The 19,180-nt window shown below is 37.9% G+C and overlaps 2 protein-coding genes across 2 annotated transcripts; one reads left to right on the top strand and one right to left on the bottom strand.

The window, feature by feature from the left end:
* Positions 1-5,708: 5,708 nt before the first annotated feature.
* Positions 5,709-7,201, top strand: LOC100659973 (olfactory receptor 5I1-like). Its single transcript, XM_023542456.2, has one exon. The coding sequence runs from the start codon at positions 6,269-6,271 to the stop codon at positions 7,199-7,201; it is 933 nt and encodes a 310-aa protein (XP_023398224.2). The 5' UTR covers positions 5,709-6,268.
* A 5,938-nt stretch (positions 7,202-13,139) lies between these two features.
* Positions 13,140-14,507, bottom strand: LOC100676851 (olfactory receptor 5AR1-like). Its single transcript, XM_003422646.3, has one exon. It carries the CDS (start codon positions 14,155-14,157, stop codon positions 13,219-13,221), a length of 939 nt encoding a protein of 312 aa, XP_003422694.2. The 5' UTR covers positions 14,158-14,507; the 3' UTR covers positions 13,140-13,218.
* Between the last annotated feature and the right edge of the window lie 4,673 nt (positions 14,508-19,180).

Genomic DNA, 19,180 nt, shown 5'->3' with positions numbered 1-19,180 from the left:
TTTTAGTCATTTTTTGGTTATTATCTCTTTTACTACTTTTTTCTATCGCAATTTTGGTAGTTTTGCACCTTAAAAAAAAATTCTTACCTGTAAAATGAATGTAATATTATTCTACCTGTCTCATGAGCCCCTGGGTGGTACAAATAGTTAAGGAACTTGGCTATATACCAATGGTTTGGAAGTTCAAGTCCACCCAGGTGTGCCTCAGAAGAAAGGCCCAATGGTGTGCTTCTGAAAAAGTCAGCTCTCAAAAACCTTATGAAACAGAGTTCTACTCTGACATATATGGGGTCACTGAGATTCGGAGTCAAGTTGAGGACAATGGTTGGTACTTCTCATAATTTTATCATGGAAATTAAATAAACAATGAATCTCAAATTCTTAGTGTTATATATGGTATAATAAATATATTTGATTAGTAAATTAGTTGCACTCATTGTTATTATTGTTTGCTCTGTTTCACCATACTTTATGCTCTGTATTTCACTTTAATTCTTGATTAAACAAGTAGATCATGTATTTGATCCCTTATCTTTTTCAAGTTTCTGTGTCTTTGTTAATGTTGTTTTTGAAATTATTTTAACCATTTTTACATTTGTAAATCTTACCTATAGTATTAATTTCCTGAGGCTCCTGAACAGATTATCACAATGTCGATGACTTGAAAGAACAGAAATTTATTCTCGTATTAGTTCTGGAGATCGAAAATCTGAAATCAGTATCATTGGGCTGAAATCAGGGTTTTGTCAGGGCCAGACTCTCTTTAGGGGCTCATGGGAAGAATTTATTCCTTGTCTCATAGCTTTTGGTGACTTCCAGTTTTGCTTCGCTTGTGGCCCTATCACTCCAACCTCCAATGCCATCATCTTCAAACCTCTCTCCTGTCTTCACAGCATCTTCCTCTATGTGTGTTTATTTACGTGCTAAATCATAAAACTGCAAGGACATGGCACACACAGAAAGCACTCTTACTAACATATCCTAAAAAGTTATATTTGGAGCAAAGATCATGTGTTAACTATTTAGAAAATATTCCAGTATCCCTGTCACAGTTACTTATTATTTCAATTAAATAAATGAACACATGCTAGGTGAAAAATATGGAGTTATGTTGTATTTAAAATGAAAATATGGCACTGCCTTGAAATTCAAATGTTTTAAATGAGGTGAGATTTCTCATATTACCTGAGCAATTTTGCATTTTAAGATAAAGGTAAGGGAAATTGTTCACCTTGAACCTCCAACTGGAGCAGTTTATCAACCTTGGTGATCTTGCCATTTTGGGTCAGATAATTCTTTGCCATGGAGTTCAGCCCTGGGAACTGTAGGATGTGACAGCCTCTCTGGCCTCTACTTATTAGATGAAAGCAGCACCCTTCCTCTCCTCCCTCACCCACCTCTGAGAATTCTGACAAGCAAAGCTATCTCCAGGCATTGTTAAATGTTCCATGAGGAGAAAAGTCACCCATTCTTGGGACCACTGAACTAGTGGATCAATATACTTCAGCTCCAGCCTTCTCATAGGAACCTTCCACATTGAACTTCCCTGAGTTCACAAAGCTTGAAGTGAAATTCAAGGCTGTTTTGTCTAAATCAAATATATCTTTCCCGCCATACTTTTCTTCATTAGACAACACATTCTCTCTAGACCTCATTTTAACTATTTTTTTTGTGCTTTAATTGACAGTTTACAGTTTAAGTCAGTTTCTCATACAAAAATTCATGCATACATTGTTATGTGATCCTAGTTGCTTTTCCTATAATGTGGCAGCACACTCCTCATCCCACCCTGGATTTCCCATGTCCGTTCAAACAGCTCCTGTCCCTTTCTCATCTCGTCTCCAGATAGGAGGTGCCTATTTAGTCTCATGTATGTACTTGCTAAGAAGCACACTCTTCTGGAGTATCATTTTATGTTTTATAGTCCAGTCTAATCTTTGTGTGAAAAACTGGCTTCAGGGATGGTTTTAGTTTTGTCCTAACAGAGCCCATGGGGACCCTGTCTTCCAGGGTTCCTCCAATCTCAGTCAGACAATTAAGTCTGGTCTTTTTAGTAGAATTTAAGTTCTGCACTCCACTTTTCTCCTGCTCTGTCAGGGATTGTCTGTTGTGTTTGTTGTCAGGGTGGTCATTGGTGGTAGCCTGGCATCATCTAGTTCTTCTGGTTTCAGGCTGATTTTAATAATCTACCACTCTGAAGCCAAGACATGTTTCTTTGGACATTTTCCAGATACACAAAAACATATCACATCATTTTATTTTGTGTTTAACCAACTTTTGATTAAAACTTTTGATCAGAACTGTTTAATTGCTCATATGTCTTTTCCATTTGGGATTTAGATATGAGAGTATAAGTCCCTGAGAACTTATGTCTGATCAGGAAGATGACCTCAAAAGTCACAAAGCAAAGCATAAAAAGGCTGTGCATTCTCATAGGAACCAAATCCTTCCTATGGGAGGCAAGAACTGGTTCCAGGAACACAGAAGGCACACCCCTAATGGGTTCAGATAAATGTTGCAACGAACTGAATGTTTTTGTCTCTAAGTGTCATACTTGATTTTCCCACTAGAAAATGAACTGAGATTGACAACAGTGTAGTAAGAAGGTGGGTAATAGAAAGTCATTAATCTGGTAAGTATTCTTAACAGAATCAAACAATTTTATGGCTGAATGGGGTTCTACAAGATCATGTCTTATATTCACTTGTTAACATATTTTAAAGAGTTATGAGAATTAAATGTGAAATTACTTTGGAAATAATGAGATCAAAATATGTTAAGGCAAAGTATGTGACACTTGCTCAGAATTAATCTACCTTAGCTTGTCAGAAACTGCACCAAGGTAGAAAAAGAAACGACCAATATTGCAGATTTCATGATCATTGTTTTATGTATACTTTGTTCTGTCTAGTGAAAGAATAACTCTTCTGATAGCTACACTCTGCTTATTTACCCTAAATGTATACAAGGTTTTAGTAAAAATATTTAACTTTAGTAAAACCTTTAAGAAATTGGGGAAATGGCATGGTATAACAAATGCTACAAAGGGAAATTTAAAGAGGCATACTTTTATGCATCGGAATACACAAGTACTTTTACAAATAGATATAAAACTGTGTTTTTCCACAGAGGGGAGGGAAATCAACTCCCTGTCCACTGGACAAAATATACTTTTCCATGAACCAGTATCATTTGCATTGCTAGTGACTGTCTACAAGTTGCAGAGTTGTAAAGTAAGGCAAGGGCAATAAAAGTGGAAATAGCCCAGATGAATGGATAGATGAGTCCATTTGAAAATCTATTACAGTTATTCCCTGTAGAAAGAATAGAAATCATCTTGCATATAATTAAAGCAGATGCCTGAGTTGAAAAATAATAAATTTGTTATTATAAACATTTCTCGAGTTGCATTCCATAGATTGGATCTGGATAAAATAAAAGAGATGTCTGGATCTACCCAGAGTTTCTTTCTATGTTGCCACTTTGAACAGTAAAGGAACAAGATGGTGAGAATATTGAGATCATTAATGGAAATTTATTTAACGCTTACCATTGTAACTTGATGAGAAAGGTACTCTCATTGTCATATTATAGATGAAGAAACTGAAACTAAGAGATTAATTGTACTGCCCAAGTATTCCCAGCTACTGCGTGACGGGGGAAGAATTCAGCACTTACCTTACTAATTCAGTCTTTGGTCTTTCTATATTATCAGTGGATTTCAAGCTCTTCTAATGGATCCCTTTTTCCTCAGAGTCAAACTACATCTGAAAGTGAGAAATACAGAAATTCTGCTCTTCTATCCAAAAATCTTCACCTGGAACAGTAATGTTCTTATCTGTTGTAGAAATAAATGAAAGCAATCCAACTGGGGACAAATAAAGCCTGTTTATTCAGTTTGCTATATCAAGGTGGTTCATTGCCATCACTTGTATTTGACAGGAGCTCAAAGGCAGGCAGAGGAGTGGGAAAGTTTACATGAGAAAAAGGGAAGGCTTAAAGTATGCCCTGATTGGAGTTTGTTGAAGTAGGAAAGCTGAAATTGGACTTATTAGAAATGGGGCATTTTACGCAATTGTCTAGGAGTCTATTTGGCTTTTTCTCTTTTGTCATTAATTAGAAGTGAGAAACTGTTTTAATTCTCTTGCAATCTACATTTCTGTGTTCATGGAGTTCCAGTGACCCACCCATGTCATTCAGCCTTAACTGTTCTTTTGAAACTTAAGGCTTTAAGGAGCTGGTTTTCCTGGAGCCAACTTCAGGTCAAACAGCCTCATAAACAGATTAGCAGAGATCATTTTGCCTTAGGCATTGGGTCCCCTAGAGAATGATCTATGTGTACCCAGTTTGGAAAAGCAGGAACTCAATGGTCTGACTGGAAGATGTATGCATGTCCTTAGTGACTTTGTTTCTACAACTGAATGACCCTGAAACCTTGTAAGTGCTTTGATGCTATCTCCTGAGAAATTAACAAGACAATGACCTTCAGGGGACTGTCTTGCCAGACCCAGATACTTAGGATCCTTGACAGCTGGCCACCTTGAGGATTCATGCACCTGATCCTTGAAGAACAAATGCTGTGGTGCTATATCTAAAGGCCACTCAATGATCTATGTAACCCTTTCACTGTCTCCTCTTCGGACCACCTTTCTGATACTTTCTGGTTGAAGCTGCCCAATTAGAACTGTATTTACTCACAATAAATATAGTCTGTTATATACATTTCTGATGTTTCTCTGCACATTTAGATTTTTAACAGAAGTCAGACAAAATTGAGGAAAGCAAGCAAGACAATGACAAAATCATAATTTGGTCATAATTCTAGATCAACTACTGAGAACGTTCTGATTTGGCTTCCTGGGTTATTTGATGAAGAGGTTGTGGGTCAGAGTTCTATTGTGATATGTGGTCTGGACATTGCCTATTTGTATATTCAATCTGTCACTGTTTATGTATTCAGGATTAAACTTTATTTATTAATCTTTGTTGATCGAGAATCTACTATGGGTCAGGATTATATAAGGCATTGATTCTACAATGATGGAAACTAAAAAAAAAATTAAAGGCATCATTCATGTTGTCAGAAATCATACAGTCTAGGGAGGGACATGTATAATAAATAGATGAATAATAAAAAAATTACAAATTGTGGTAAGTGCTATGAAGGGAATAACTAGGATGCAGAGATGGAGAATAATGGAGGAACTACTTAGAGTTGGTCAGTAGAGACCTTGCTGAAAGTCAGGATTTAAGCTGAGCTCGGAGAATAAAGGATGTTGGAAGAATAATGTTCTGAGTAGAAGAAATTGTATGTGCAAAGGCCCTGAAGCACAGAGCTCATACAGCACTTCACCAAAACACCAGTCTAGGAGAGTGATTGTCAACTCAAATCCTATTGTTCTATGTTAGCTGAGCTGTTCTCTGGCAAAGGGCTGAGACAACCTAAATAATAGTGTACTTTTTCCTTTGCACAAAAATATAGGCCTGGTTGCAATGAGTTAGAATTAGCTTGATAGTAAAGGGCTTAGGTTCGCTTTTGGTAACCAAGCTCTAGGCATATGAGACTACATTATTCCATAGGCGGCAAATTTCTATTAGATCCACCAACACACTGTAGAGACAAGCAGTGGCTCGGCTGAGGAAGGTAAGATTATAGTGTGTTACAGGGAGTTTTCATGACTGGAGGACAGTGAATGAGGGGTGAACAGATTGCATCAGACAAGATTGGAGGTGGAGCAGCTGATGAATTGGCTTGTGCAACAGATAAAGGCAAAGATGAAAGAAGCAGTGATTAATATGGTAGGCCTGGTCGAGTGGACTGGACAGAGGTGAGATGTTTAGTTTTGAAATTTTAGATGCACAGAATGTGGTGGAAGACAGAGTTAGAGAAATTAAGGCTGAATACCAAGTTTAGAGTCAGCAACTAGTTTGAGGGTAGTGCCGTTTAATGTGGGAACAAATAGCTTTTAGTAATACGAAGTGGATCATTTGGCAGTTTAGCTAAAATATGTGTGTATATATATACATATATAAGCTTCTGGGTTTTTTTATATAAGCTTCTGCTGCTAAAATATTTGAAAACCTATGCATTCTGTTGGATTAACTGTAGGCGTGACTAGGTGCCATAAGGATGACCCAGTAGATTTTAGAATGGCTGTTCTATTTATTCTGGCACTTTCATTTTTTTTTAGTCAATGTCTGGGTTGTTATTAACATTGTCATCATTATATCTGTCACTGCTCCTGAATCCACAAAGCACTGCAAAGAGATGGAGAAAGTGAACGGCACAGTGAAGACTGAGTTCTTCCTCCTGGGATTTAGTGACCACCCAGAACTTCAGAGGCTTCTTTTTGCTGTGTTCTTTTCCATCTACTCAGTGACGCTCATGGGGAACCTTGGGATGATTTTTTTAATCACAAGAAGTCCCCACCTGCACACACCTATGTACTTTTTCCTCTGCATATTGTCCCTCATAGATGCATGCTACTCTTCTGTCATTGCTCCCAAATTACTGGTGGACTTGGTTTCTGATAAGAAGACAATTTCTTACAATGGATGTGCTGCACAGCTCTATTTTTTCATTTCTTTGGTTGATACAGAATCTTTCCTCTTGGCTGCCATGGCTTATGACCGGTACATAGCAATCTGCAACCCACTGCTTTATACTGTTATTATGTCCAAGAGAATTTGTTGCCAGCTTGCAATGGGAGCATTTTTGGGGGGCACCGTGAGCTCCATTATCCACACCACTAACACCTTCCATCTCACTTTCTGCTCCAAAGAAATTAACCATTTCTTTTGTGATGTCTCCCCTCTATTTTCACTGTCCTGCACAGACACCTACATCCATGACATAGTTCTGGTGGTCTTTGCTAGTTTGTTTGAAGCTGCCTGTCTTCTAACAGTTCTTCTCTCATATGTCTTCATCATAGCAGCTCTCCTCAAGATAAGTTCTACTGAGGGAAGAAAGAAAGGTTTCCTCACTTGTGCTTCCCACCTGATCGTTGTCACTATCTACCATGGTACGTTGATTTTCATTTATTTGCGCCCTGGTACAGGTCATTCACTGGATATCGACAAAGTGACCTCTGTGTTCTATACATTGATTATACCTATGCTGAATCCCCTGATTTACAGTCTAAGGAACAAAGATGTCAAAAATGCCTTTAGAAAACTTATCAGTTCAAAATTGCTTTCTTAAGAAAGGATGAAATAAGACTTGAAACCTTTCAGCAATATATGTTTCTTGGCCTATGGTTGGAATGCTGGAGATGAAAGTTTAATATGGATGTTCTCCCAAGGTGCAGGTAATAAATACTCGGCCATAGAATGTGGCCAGGACTTAACATCAGAACTGGCCCTCTCTCATGATTTATATTATGTCTATCTCTACCATTTTAAAGTTGACATTTGTAATATTTATTTCTGGATAAGATTTGCCCTTCATTTTATTTCCTATATTCCAAGCTCTCTTTCCATCCTAATCTCACACCATGATTATTTCCCATATTGGATAAGCCAATGACATACTGTAACTCCCTCTTTTGTGAACATAAGTAAATACAAATCATTGAGACTCTTTTTCAATTTATTTTTATCCCCATGTAAATAAACATGGTAGCTTAGCTGTTCAAATCCTACTCACTCTAAAAAGGTCCTGCTCTAATTTAAACCTTACATGATTTTTTTCTGACTCACCCTTCAATTACAGATGATAACTTACAATATGAATGCCACTCAAATCTTGAGTGTGCTTCTTTTAACACTCTCATCAATTCCTATCTTACCGTGAAGCTACTTGTGACTGTGTTCTATAACTCTATTAAACTTATTCATTAATTCCTTACTCATTATTTGATCCCTTGCCTCTACCATGGTATCTTCCCCAGTGTAATTATTGAATGAATTTTTATGAAAAAGCCCTAATTAATTTTACTGTTGATTGTTTTTCATATTGAATATATGCCTCTAACCTCCCCCCCCAAAAAAAAACCCAGTGCCGTATTTTCTTTCCAGTATTTTTGTTTTTTTTCTCTAGAGTGGCAGTATATACACAAATAACTATTAAAGAATGTTTTTCAGTATGGTGGCTTAAAAAAACAAAGTTAACTAGATTAAAATCTAATTCATAGACTATTTCATCAACATATTCAGTCTGGAATCTATATTGGTAAGCACCAAGCTGAACAATCTGAGAGAAGTTGGGCCCTGGCAGACAGAGGTAAGACTTGGAGCCCACTAATGGCAGAACGATAACCTGGTCTGCAACTGGGGCATGACCCATGGAGAAGGCTGTAAAATCTAAAAAAAGTGCTATAGCCAAAGGTAAGATTGAGGCATAGGAAAGAGGATGACCAAGAGAACAATGCCTTCTGACAATGGCAATGTATGTTGGGTTCTAAATCTAGATCACAGTTTGATTCACTGAGGTGGGATTTATTTTCACAAGAAGGGGTTTGTCCATGTAGATTACTGGTGGGACAGGGCCCTGGACACTGTCTGCTTTCAGCAGTGAAGAGTTTTGTGCATTGAGGTTCAAGGCTGTTGAGAATCAAGTGCTTCTTTCTAAATACTGAGCAGGGAATACTGTCTGAAAGGCGTGGGAGAATCATAATTAGTAGCTAGAGATCCAGTTGCTGCTATGTGTGCCCATTTGGCCGTGGCCCTGGAGATAGGGTCATAAAGGATAACGTAAAATCAAGTACTCTGACATTAATTATCCAAACTCGCTTCTTGGGTATAAGAAGTGTGGGCCTTAGATCAGTAGTATGGTTGCAGGTAGTTGGCCATGGAACATGGGAATGTTGTGACCAAAATTGGTAGCCATGAAGAAACCTCTACTAAGCAATAACAAGGAGTAAAGACAGGTTTGAAGAACATGCCTTAAGGTGGCTGGGGAGAAAGCTACACACATGGGAATTTTGAGGTTAGGATCTACAACTGGGGTCTCCCAGACAGGGTGAGCAGGTTCTAAAGAGGGTAGAAAGATGGGGCTTGGAGACTCACTGTTTGAGATAATGCAATGAATAGCATCCCCCGCCCCCAGTGTTCAGTCGTATCAAGTTTCAGCCCCTGGCTAGGGAGCTAGTTATTAAGGGCTCTATATCACCTTTTTTTTTTTTTTTTTTTTTATCACCTTAGGAATTTTCTTGATCAAACTCAGGTAGTTGTGTGAACTCTCTTTAAAAATAAATATTTGTTTCTGAATTTTCAAATCTTTTAATAATGTCAGGCACAATTATGACAGTGATATACCCAGTGATATATATTGTTTTTGATCCCTGCTAAGCAGGTGAAGAAACTGAGGCCTAGCAGGGTTAAGTAACCTGAGAAAGGTCATACAGCTAACAAGTAAATGGTAGTTTATGAACTGCCAGGTCTGTCTTACTTCAAAGTTCAAGTTCTTATCTTAAACTCTCATCTTGATAATTTTCTTAAAACAAAAATAATCACACAAAATTTTAAAAATTCTGGTTTTCTACCCATATGTAAATCAGTGCCTTCAATGAAAAGGATAAATAATAATAATAATAAAGGATATATTTTTCCTTATACATATTGCTGAAAGGCAGTGGTGAAAACCAATTTTTGATAACATGAGTAGGCCTAATTTCATAGATGAGGATATAGTTAACTAATACATTATTCTAATAGAAAACATTGAGTTTGGAAAGGATTGGACAGTAATTGTGATGTCCTGATAAATAATATAAATTATTCTATGAGCACCAATTAAAGTATTTGAGATTATAGAGGAAAACACATATTTAAGAGATAATCAAATAATTTTATTTGTTTTCAAAACCTGTCTAATAAGCAATGTGAAACAAATAACACATGGAATATCATTTTCAATGAATTATTTCATCTCTGTAATTTTTAAAGTAAAAAACACTCAGCTCATTTTATACACTAAAAAAAAAGGAATGTATAAAATTAGGCAAGATCTAAATGAAAGACCTCTTGTAAATTACTGCTCTGTAGTCTCAGGTCCAGGAGAGAATGCCTTCATGTTTCCTTCTTAACAACAACCTAAAATAAAATGTGTACACCTGGGCACCTAAAATTGTGTCATGTTTTTCATAACTGGATTAATTGTTAATTGCTTACAATGAGAACAGCATATGCAATTAACTCAATTAAGTCACTGGAAAAGATGACAGGATTATTCCAAAACAATTCATAATTGTATAATTAAGAAATTCTGTCTACGAAGTAAATGATTAACAAATTACAAGAAATACTTTATTTGGAATAAATTGGTTTTAATGAATATGTAAATATATCAATTATACAGGCTCACATATCTACACATGGTTACATACACACACACACGCACACGTGTGCATACTCATAAATAATGTCCGTACATAAACTGCTATTATAAAACAAGTTTTTTTTTTTCTCATTCTTAATGCAATACATATGCATTATGCATTTTTTCAAGTACACTGATCTATAAAAGAAAAAAATTATTTTACACGATATCTTCCAATCCCTTAGAGATGACCACTGCAATGTGATGGATCACTTCTGTGTGGCCTTTCTAGCCATAGTCTTGTAACTTTCACCTAAGTGATTGGGAAGGACTATGCAGATATGCTAATTGTGACCCACCAAAGGGATCGGTCAGTTTAGTTATCCAGGTCTGCTTGAAATAAGCCACCCCAGATGCCGGAGAGAACGAATACCACCACCATCAAGGAAGAACAGCTAGAAGCCAGCATGTCGTTTGGACCCAGTATCCCTGGGCTGAGAAGCTCTTGGGAGAAGGAGGCTCAGAGAGACAGTGATCTGTAGCCCTGAAGGTGCTGAGAAGCAGTGGCAGGTGAGACCCAGCAGAGACCTGGTGGCTGGAAATGGTGAGGTGGGCTTCCTGGCCCACCAAGAGAAAAAGCTCAGTGCCTTTGTGCAGAGCACTAGGGCAAGGGAGAGGCACGCCTGTGAGCACAGCTGGGAAGAGGCTGTTCTGACGGAAGAACTGTACCCTTGAGTGTTCCTGAGATTGAATTGTAACCTGTACTCCCCTAATAAACCCCATAATTGTGAGTATTGTCTATGAGTTCTGTATGGCCTTGCAGTGAATTATTGAACCCAGCAGAGAAGTAGACAGTGCTGTGGGAGGGATTGTGGGTGTCAGATTTGGTAAAGATGACAAAAAAAGAGACATGTCAGACCTCCATCTCATAGGAATCAGCCTTGGGCTGTTGATCTTGATTCTCCTTTCCTCTTATGAAGTGAGAAGAGGTCAGACTAAGTCTCCACACTGCTTTTAAAACTACTATTAAAATCTCGACAGCAGTGGGTGGGTATCAAATTTTTGCTCAAAATAGGGTTTCAGTTTATTTCACAGATATGCATAAAGACAATTTAATTATTATAAATGGAATACTAATATAAATACAGTCTTAACCTTTATTTATTTATTTGTATTTTCCCCACTGCACATATTTTCACATTAATAACTCTTCCTTTGCAACTTAAAATGTATAACTGGGTATTTCCGCTGTTTATATTTTAATGCCATATATAATGCCATGGACACATCAGGGGAGACAGAGTACCTTTTGCAGTGGCCTTTAGAGAAGGTCCAGGCCCTTCACACTTAACTTCCATTCTTGAAGTTCACATACAGTTGTCAATAGTACAACATCACCACATCTAATCCCCAGAGTGAGAGCAAGAAAAAACCTGCAGTTTGATTCTCAGGCTGGAAGGTGCAATATAAACCATGAACCACGGATCCTGAGGACATCTGCTGATACTATTGCTGCAGGTTAAGGAAGAATGGAGGGGTCCCCTGGGGACACAAACAGTGAAGCTCTCAACTACTAACTGAAAGGTTGGCAGTTTGAACCAACCCAGAAGTGCCTTGGAAGGTAGGCCTGGCCATCGGCTTCTGAAATGTCATGGCTTTGAAAATTCATGCAGCGGTTCTACTCTGCATACATGGGGTCACCATGAGTCAGAATCAATTCGAAGACAACTAGCAATAGCAACAGCAATGAGGAATGAAGGGCCTGAGATGGTTTTTATGTCAAACGAGCCCTGTCCCTGATTTCTTATTGTAGACAAGGCCAAATGATAAGAGGTGCAGACATATTTCATGTAAAGTGAATGTGCTAAAACAAAATTAAAGGATAGATGTTCTACTTGTATATGAAAGGACACAATTTGTATCAGTTTTGCCAGGGAAGCACTGATGTATTTATTCAATAAGTATTTTTGATGGACATTTTGGAGCCTGGTATTGAGAACAGCTATGCAGAAATAATGGTGAACAAGACAGAAGGATCTTGCCTTTGTGAAACCTTAAATCTATTGCAGCAGATTTACCCATATGGATTATCTACATCTACGTGTTATGATGCAACATTTCCAGGGGCCATGCTAATAGATAGGAAGGTTACAAATAAGACTACTTTTGATTCATGAAAACTTCCTTCTGGCTGAGCAACTGTATTTATTAACCCAAATCCACTGCCATCAAGTTGATTCTGACTGATGGCAACTCCGTACAGTTTCCAAGCCTATAAATCTCTATGGAAGCCAACTGCCACATCTTTCTCCTGCAAAACCACTGGTGGTTTCGAGCAACTGACCTTTCAATTATCAGCCGATTGCTTTAACCACTGTGTCACCAGGGCTCCATATATTTATTAGACTCATTTTTTAAAAATTGACTTCTAATGAGGGTATGCTGAATTGGTGTTAGAGGCTATGCTGCTATAACCCATGATATCTCACTCAGACATACTCATGGGCACAGAATAGAGGAGCCCCTTCTGCATAATAGCAAAGTTAAACCATTACTACTGTTTCTTACTTTGGAGAGAAGAATAAGACCAATAGTAAAAGCTCCCTACACACAGTTGGAGCCCTGGTGATGCAATGGTTAAAGCCATCGACTGCTAGCCCCAAGGTCTGCCGTCCAAAACCACCAGCTGATCCACAAGAAAAAAATGTAGCAGTCAGTTTCTGCAGAGACTTACAGCCTTGGAAACCCTGTGGGCTACCTGTGAGTTAGAATCAACTTAATCAAGGTTTTTTTTTTGTTTTTTAATACTCAGCTTAGGCTCAAAGATCACTAATAATAATAAAAAAAAAAAAAAAACCCTACAAGAGTGTATTGGTGAAACTGCAGGCCCTTATGTCAAAGTCCTTCAACTTTAGCTCTGAGAATCTTTACATAAATACTTCTGGTTTGAAAATGCAGTTTCACCCAGAACATAATTTAATGCTCATTGTTTTTTGCAGGGCCTCTTTCACATCCTTATTCCTCAGGCTATAGATCAGTGGGTTTAACATAGGGATCACGACTGTGTAGAAGACAGAGGCTATTTTGTCAGTGTCCACTGAGTAACTTGAACTTGGTCGGAAATACATGAACAGGAGTGTACCATGGAATATAGCCACAGCGGTTAAGTGGGAGGCACATGTGGAAAAGGCTTTGTGTCTCCCCTCAGTTGAGTTCATTCTAAGGATGGTAGTTATGATAGAGCTATAGGAGAGAAGAACGGTTACGATGCTGCACCCCACAACACAACCAATAAAAGCGAACATCACTATCTCATTGATGGATGTATCTGAGCAGGAGAGGGCTAGCAAAAGTGGGATGTCACAGAAAAAGTGATTGATAACATTGGACTTGCAGAAGGACAGTCGAAATGTGAAGCAAGTGTGGATTGCTGAATCCACCAGTCCCACAATGTAAACACCAGCCACTAGCTGGGTATAGATCCTCTTGGACGTGACAATTGTATAAGGAAGTGGATTACAAATGGCTACATTACGGTCATAGGCCATGGCAGCCAAAATGAGACATTCCACATCAGCAAAGGTCCCCCAAAAATACATCTGAGTGGCATATAAGTTATATGAAATCCTCTTTTGCTCAGATAAGAAATCAGCCAGCATCTTGGGAGAGACAGTGGAGGAGTAGCAGACATCACAGAAAGACAAATTGCTCAGGAAGTAATACGTGGGTGTGTGAAGTCTGGAGTCTATCTTGATCAGTAGGATCATCCCTAGATTTGCAATCATGGTTATGCCATAAACCAGGAGAAAGAGCACAAAGAGCCCCTGTTGCACACGCTTTCTGTCAAAAAACCCTAAGAATATGAAGTCAGTAAAGAAAGTGTGGTTCTCAGCAGCCATCACTTAGATTTATGAAACCCCTGAAAGAAGGAAATGGAAGTGAAAGGTTAGCATCATCTTACTGTCTTCACAGTTTAACCTCGGGTCCTTTCTCAGTTTTGGTAATTAAAAATAAGTAAAGAAAGAATACTAGGATTGCTCGAAGTGAATTGACCCAACTGGAAATATACCCATTGATATACAAATCTACTAAATAATAATGGCAATACTGCCTTTTACATTTTCATACCTCTGTACAGAATTTGCAAGGTCCTTGGGTGGCATAAAGGGCTAAGTACTGTACTATTAACTTAGGGTTGGAACCTTGGGAGAAAGGCCCGGCAATCTGCTTCCATAAAGTTTACAGCCAAGAAAACCCTACGGAACACAGTTCTACTCTATAACACTTGGAGTCACTATGAGTCAGACTGACTCAACAGCAACGGCTTGGTTTGGTTTTATACAGAGTTTGCAGGACACTATCATTCTAATTATATCATGTTATTTCCACACACCTATGTAGTATTCATGATATTCTTACTATTTTTATTGTGTGGATTAAGAAATTGATAATTTGAGAATTTAGAGTCATGATTCTTACAATTAATTGGTGCAGCTAATCCACATCATCTGATAAGAAGCTCTTTTTTTCCCCAATTTTGTAGTTGGACTCAGTAATAGGGAAGCATATTTAAGTGAGCAGTTCAGGTATTTAATATAGTCCTTTATTTTTTCACTCAGATCATCACTGATTGTAGAGCAGATAGAGCTGTAGTAGGTTTTGGATAAAACATTCCCCTTTTTATCCCATTAACCCCTCAGGTCCTATCCAGACTCAACAAACAAAACTGCATCCCATTGTCCATGCAATAGACATAGTCTGTGAATCAGGACCTGCCAGAGTAGAACAGGTAGTGGTTTCTAGAAAAGGGGGTTGAAAGATCTTCATGAGCAATAAGAAAAAAACAAAAAAACTCTTTGCTGTCAAGTTGATTTCAATTCATAGCAACCCTGTAGGACAGAGTAGAACTGCCCTATAGAGTTTCCAAAGAGAGGCTGGTGGATTCAAACTGCCGACCTTTTGGTTAGCAGCCATAGTTTTAACCATTGCACTACCGGGGTCCCCATGAGCAATAGGCTGAAGTGAATAGACAAAGATATGCCAGGGCTAACCATGCTCCCTTCAGCAAATTTCTGTTGCTCAAGGGACACATGAAGAGCATTTTGAAACTAATCGTAAGGGTGCTGTTAACACAAGTGGCAGAGAAGCCTGAAAGGGAGTGTGGTTTCCTGTGTTGTCCCTCTAAAGTAACCTACAAGAACTAATGGTCTCTATTCACAAACAGATTATATATGTAAGACCTGTGATAGTAATACATGTTCGATCAACTCTCATAACCTCAAAGTCATGTGTGATTTGTGTTCTCCTTCTCAATTTCCAGAACTTATAATATTGTGTTGTTCTTTCTCTTCAATACCTTTGAAATCCGCTTACCCTTGGTTAAGAAGATGTTGTGGAACTTGGGAGGACAACTGAATTTTGGGTCCTACTGTTACGTTTTACTGAAATCAATTTTATCATATATCATATCATACATGTACCTCCTGCTTTGTGGGGATTAAAAAAAATGGAATGAAGGTAGATTAAAAAAAGGGGGATTGTGAAAGGGATGATATCTGAAAAATGACCAAAGTACAGGGCTCTAACAAGAGACAGAAAGGGCCACATGAATCAGAGATTACATTAGCCTGAGACCAGAAGTACTAGATGGAGCCCGGCTACAACTGATTACTGCCCTGACAGGGAACACAACAGAGAATCCCTGATGGAACAGGAGAGCAGTGGGATGCAGACCTCAAATTCTCATAAAAAACCAGACTTGATAGTCTGACTGAGACTAGAGGGACCCCAGAGGTCATGGTCACCAGATCTTCTGTTGGACCAAGACAGGAACCATCCCCAAAACCAACTCTTCAGACAGGGACTGGACTGGACTATGGGATAGAAAATGATGCTGATGAGGAGTGAGCTTCTTCGCTCAAGTGGACACATGAGACTATGTGGGCAGCTCCTGTCTGGAGCGGAAATGAGAAGGCAGAGGGGGACAGAAGCTGGCTGAACGGACACGGGGAATACAGGGTGGAGAGAAGGAGTTTGCTGTCTCATTAGGGGAAGAACAACTAGAAGTACATAGCAAGGTGTGTACCAATTTTTGTATGAGAGACTGACTTGGTTTGTAAACTTTCACTTAAAGCACAATAAAAAACAAAACGAACAAACAAAAACAAAGTGTAGGTCTCCAAAACCTTGACATGAACTCATTTAAATATCTATCCCTGTAGACACATCTTTAGAAATGTTTTCCTTCCCAGGGAAGGAACATTTTTAAAATGCAGAAAATTTAATTAAGAGATTGAAAATAATAGTAATAATAAAAACAATTCTGACCACCACTCCAATTACTTCTTGCATTTTGTCATATGCTCTGTTATCTAAGGATGTTAATATATTTAATTAAAATAAAATTATATGCGAAGAGCCATAACCTCCCCTGATTTTATAAACATAATTTTAGTGGCAAGAGAAAAAAGAAATATAAAAAGTTAATTAAAAAACAAATTAACAACAACAACAGTAAATACTAGTACCTGATTTAGAGCTAGTGACTTATTTCTTAGATGCAGCTGTCTCTGTGTGGACCTTCAGTGTTGTCTTTTGATGACCGAGATTATATAACTACCTTTGTGCCTGGTCCCTGGGTGTTCAAAAGTTTGTCTCACAGGAATACGTGACTGATATAATTACATGATTTATCACCTGTTATTTCACACAGGTTGGGTGGTTAAAAATAAATCCAACTTATTCCCCATTATTGTTTGTTTTCGATCTACTTTGATATCCACTATTATACTTGATAAAATAATACTTAAAACGATCTCTAGTCAACCGTCATTCATTATTTCTTGCTCACCACTCCCTATATAAGCATTATATTTTAATTTCATGATATACACTATAAACTTGCACATACCCAAACACTGCACACACACATACCCCAACACTCTCCCTTTAAAATAAAATGCACAAAATAATTGCTTAAAGATGGAAAAAACTAACCAAAATCTCACTACCTGGGATAACCATGTTTTGTTGTAGGATCTACCAGATTGAAAAAATAAATAAATAAACAAAAATGACTTCAGAATGAACCCACTTTGTGTGTAAATAAGTATTATGAATAATAGTGCATTCCTTTTTATTTATATACATTGATTTATATAATCTATCCTGTGGCAATGATCATTTGGTGTGTTAACAATTTTCATTAAAAAAAAATGTTTGAATGGAATTCAAAACACCAAATTAAAGCATCACATACATACAAGATAAAAAGATTTGAGCGGGATTTAAAGCTGTAACTAAACAGCTTCCCTGGTGTCACGAGTACCCTTAACATACTATGTAAGTAACTGTCTCCTTATAAACGTCAGAGAACAGTTGTCTGGCAGTGACGTACGGCTGTAATGAGATAAGTTCAGTGCAGGATACTGAACCCAAAATGAACCAGAGTCATTCAGCCTCCCTGGTGCTGGAAATAAGACTAGCAGAGCTTGTCAGTTTATAAGAACGTTACTGTTCGTATCCAGGTAGCACATTTTTAGGAACATAAAGGATCATTATTTACTGATATAGTCTATGAAAGTTGTGCAATTGACTAATTTTACAAACATAATGTGAAAACATACTGTGTGCAAGAAATTGCTAGAGATGTAAAAGATAATAATGATATTCTGTTGTTTACAATCTCATAATGAATATACTATGTAATACCAACTAAGGTATAATATGCATATAAAAATTCTGAAGTAATAAATTGTTCAGAAATGTCCCTGAAGTGAGAACACAGATCACAAAACACAAAATTACCCGCTTTTTGGAGACTGTCCATGGGCCCTATAAAAAAATGATATCCAATATAGTAGATTCGTTTTGTATGTTTTTGAACTATTTAGAAGTGAAATCATACAGTGTTTGCACTTTTATTTCTGGTTTATTTCGTTCATCAATATGATTCTGAGATTTCTCCATGTTGTGATTGGCAGTAGTTCATTCATTCTCACTTCTGAGTAATATTTTAATGTACAAACATGTTGTTGTTCTTGTTGTTAGCTGCCATCGAGTCGGTTCCGACTCATAGCGACCCTATGCACAACAGAACGAAACACTGCCCGGTCACCACAATTCAAAGGCGTCAATTCTTCTTTGGTCTTCCTTATTCATTGTCCAGCTTTCACATGCATATGATGTGATTGAAAATACCATGGCTTGGGCCAGGCACACCTTAGTCTTCAGGGTGACATCTTTGCTCTTCAGCACTTTGAAGAGGCCCTTTGCAACAGATTTACCCAATGCAATGTGTCTTTTGATTTCTTGATTGCTGCTTCCATGGCTGTTGATTGCGGATCCAAGTAAAATGAAATCCTTGACAACCTCAGTCTTTCCTCCATTTATCATGATGTTTTTCATTGGTCCAGTTGTGAGGATTTTTGTTTTCTTTATGTTGAGGTGTAATCCATCTGAAGGCTGTGGTCTTTGATCTTCATTAGTAAGTGCTTCAAGTCCTCTTCACTTTCAGCAAGCAAGATTGTGTCACCTGCATAACACAGGTTGTTAGCGAGTCTTCCTCCAATCCTGATGCCCCATTCTTCTTCATACAGACCAGCTTCTCGTATTATTTGTTCAGCATACAGATTAAATAGGTATGGTGAAAGAGTACAACCCTGACGCACACCTTTCCTGAATTTAAACCAATCAGTATCCCCTTGTTCTGTCCGAACAACTGCCTCTTGATCTATGTAAAGGTTCCTCATGAGCACAATTAAGTGTTCTGGAATTCCAGTTCTTCCCAGTGTTATCCATAGTTTGTTATGATCCACACAGTCGAATGCCTTTGCATAGTCAATAAAACACAGGTAAACATCCTTCTGGTATTCTCTGCTTTCAGCCAGGATCCATCTGACATCAGCAATGATATCCCTGGTT

Source organism: Loxodonta africana, chromosome 7 (genome assembly GCF_030014295.1).
Source record: "Loxodonta africana isolate mLoxAfr1 chromosome 7, mLoxAfr1.hap2, whole genome shotgun sequence".
In the NCBI taxonomy this organism is placed as follows: Eukaryota; Metazoa; Chordata; class Mammalia; order Proboscidea; family Elephantidae; genus Loxodonta; species Loxodonta africana.
The sequence above is the reverse complement of the archived record's forward strand: the minus strand, read 5'-3'. Positions and strand labels throughout refer to the sequence as shown.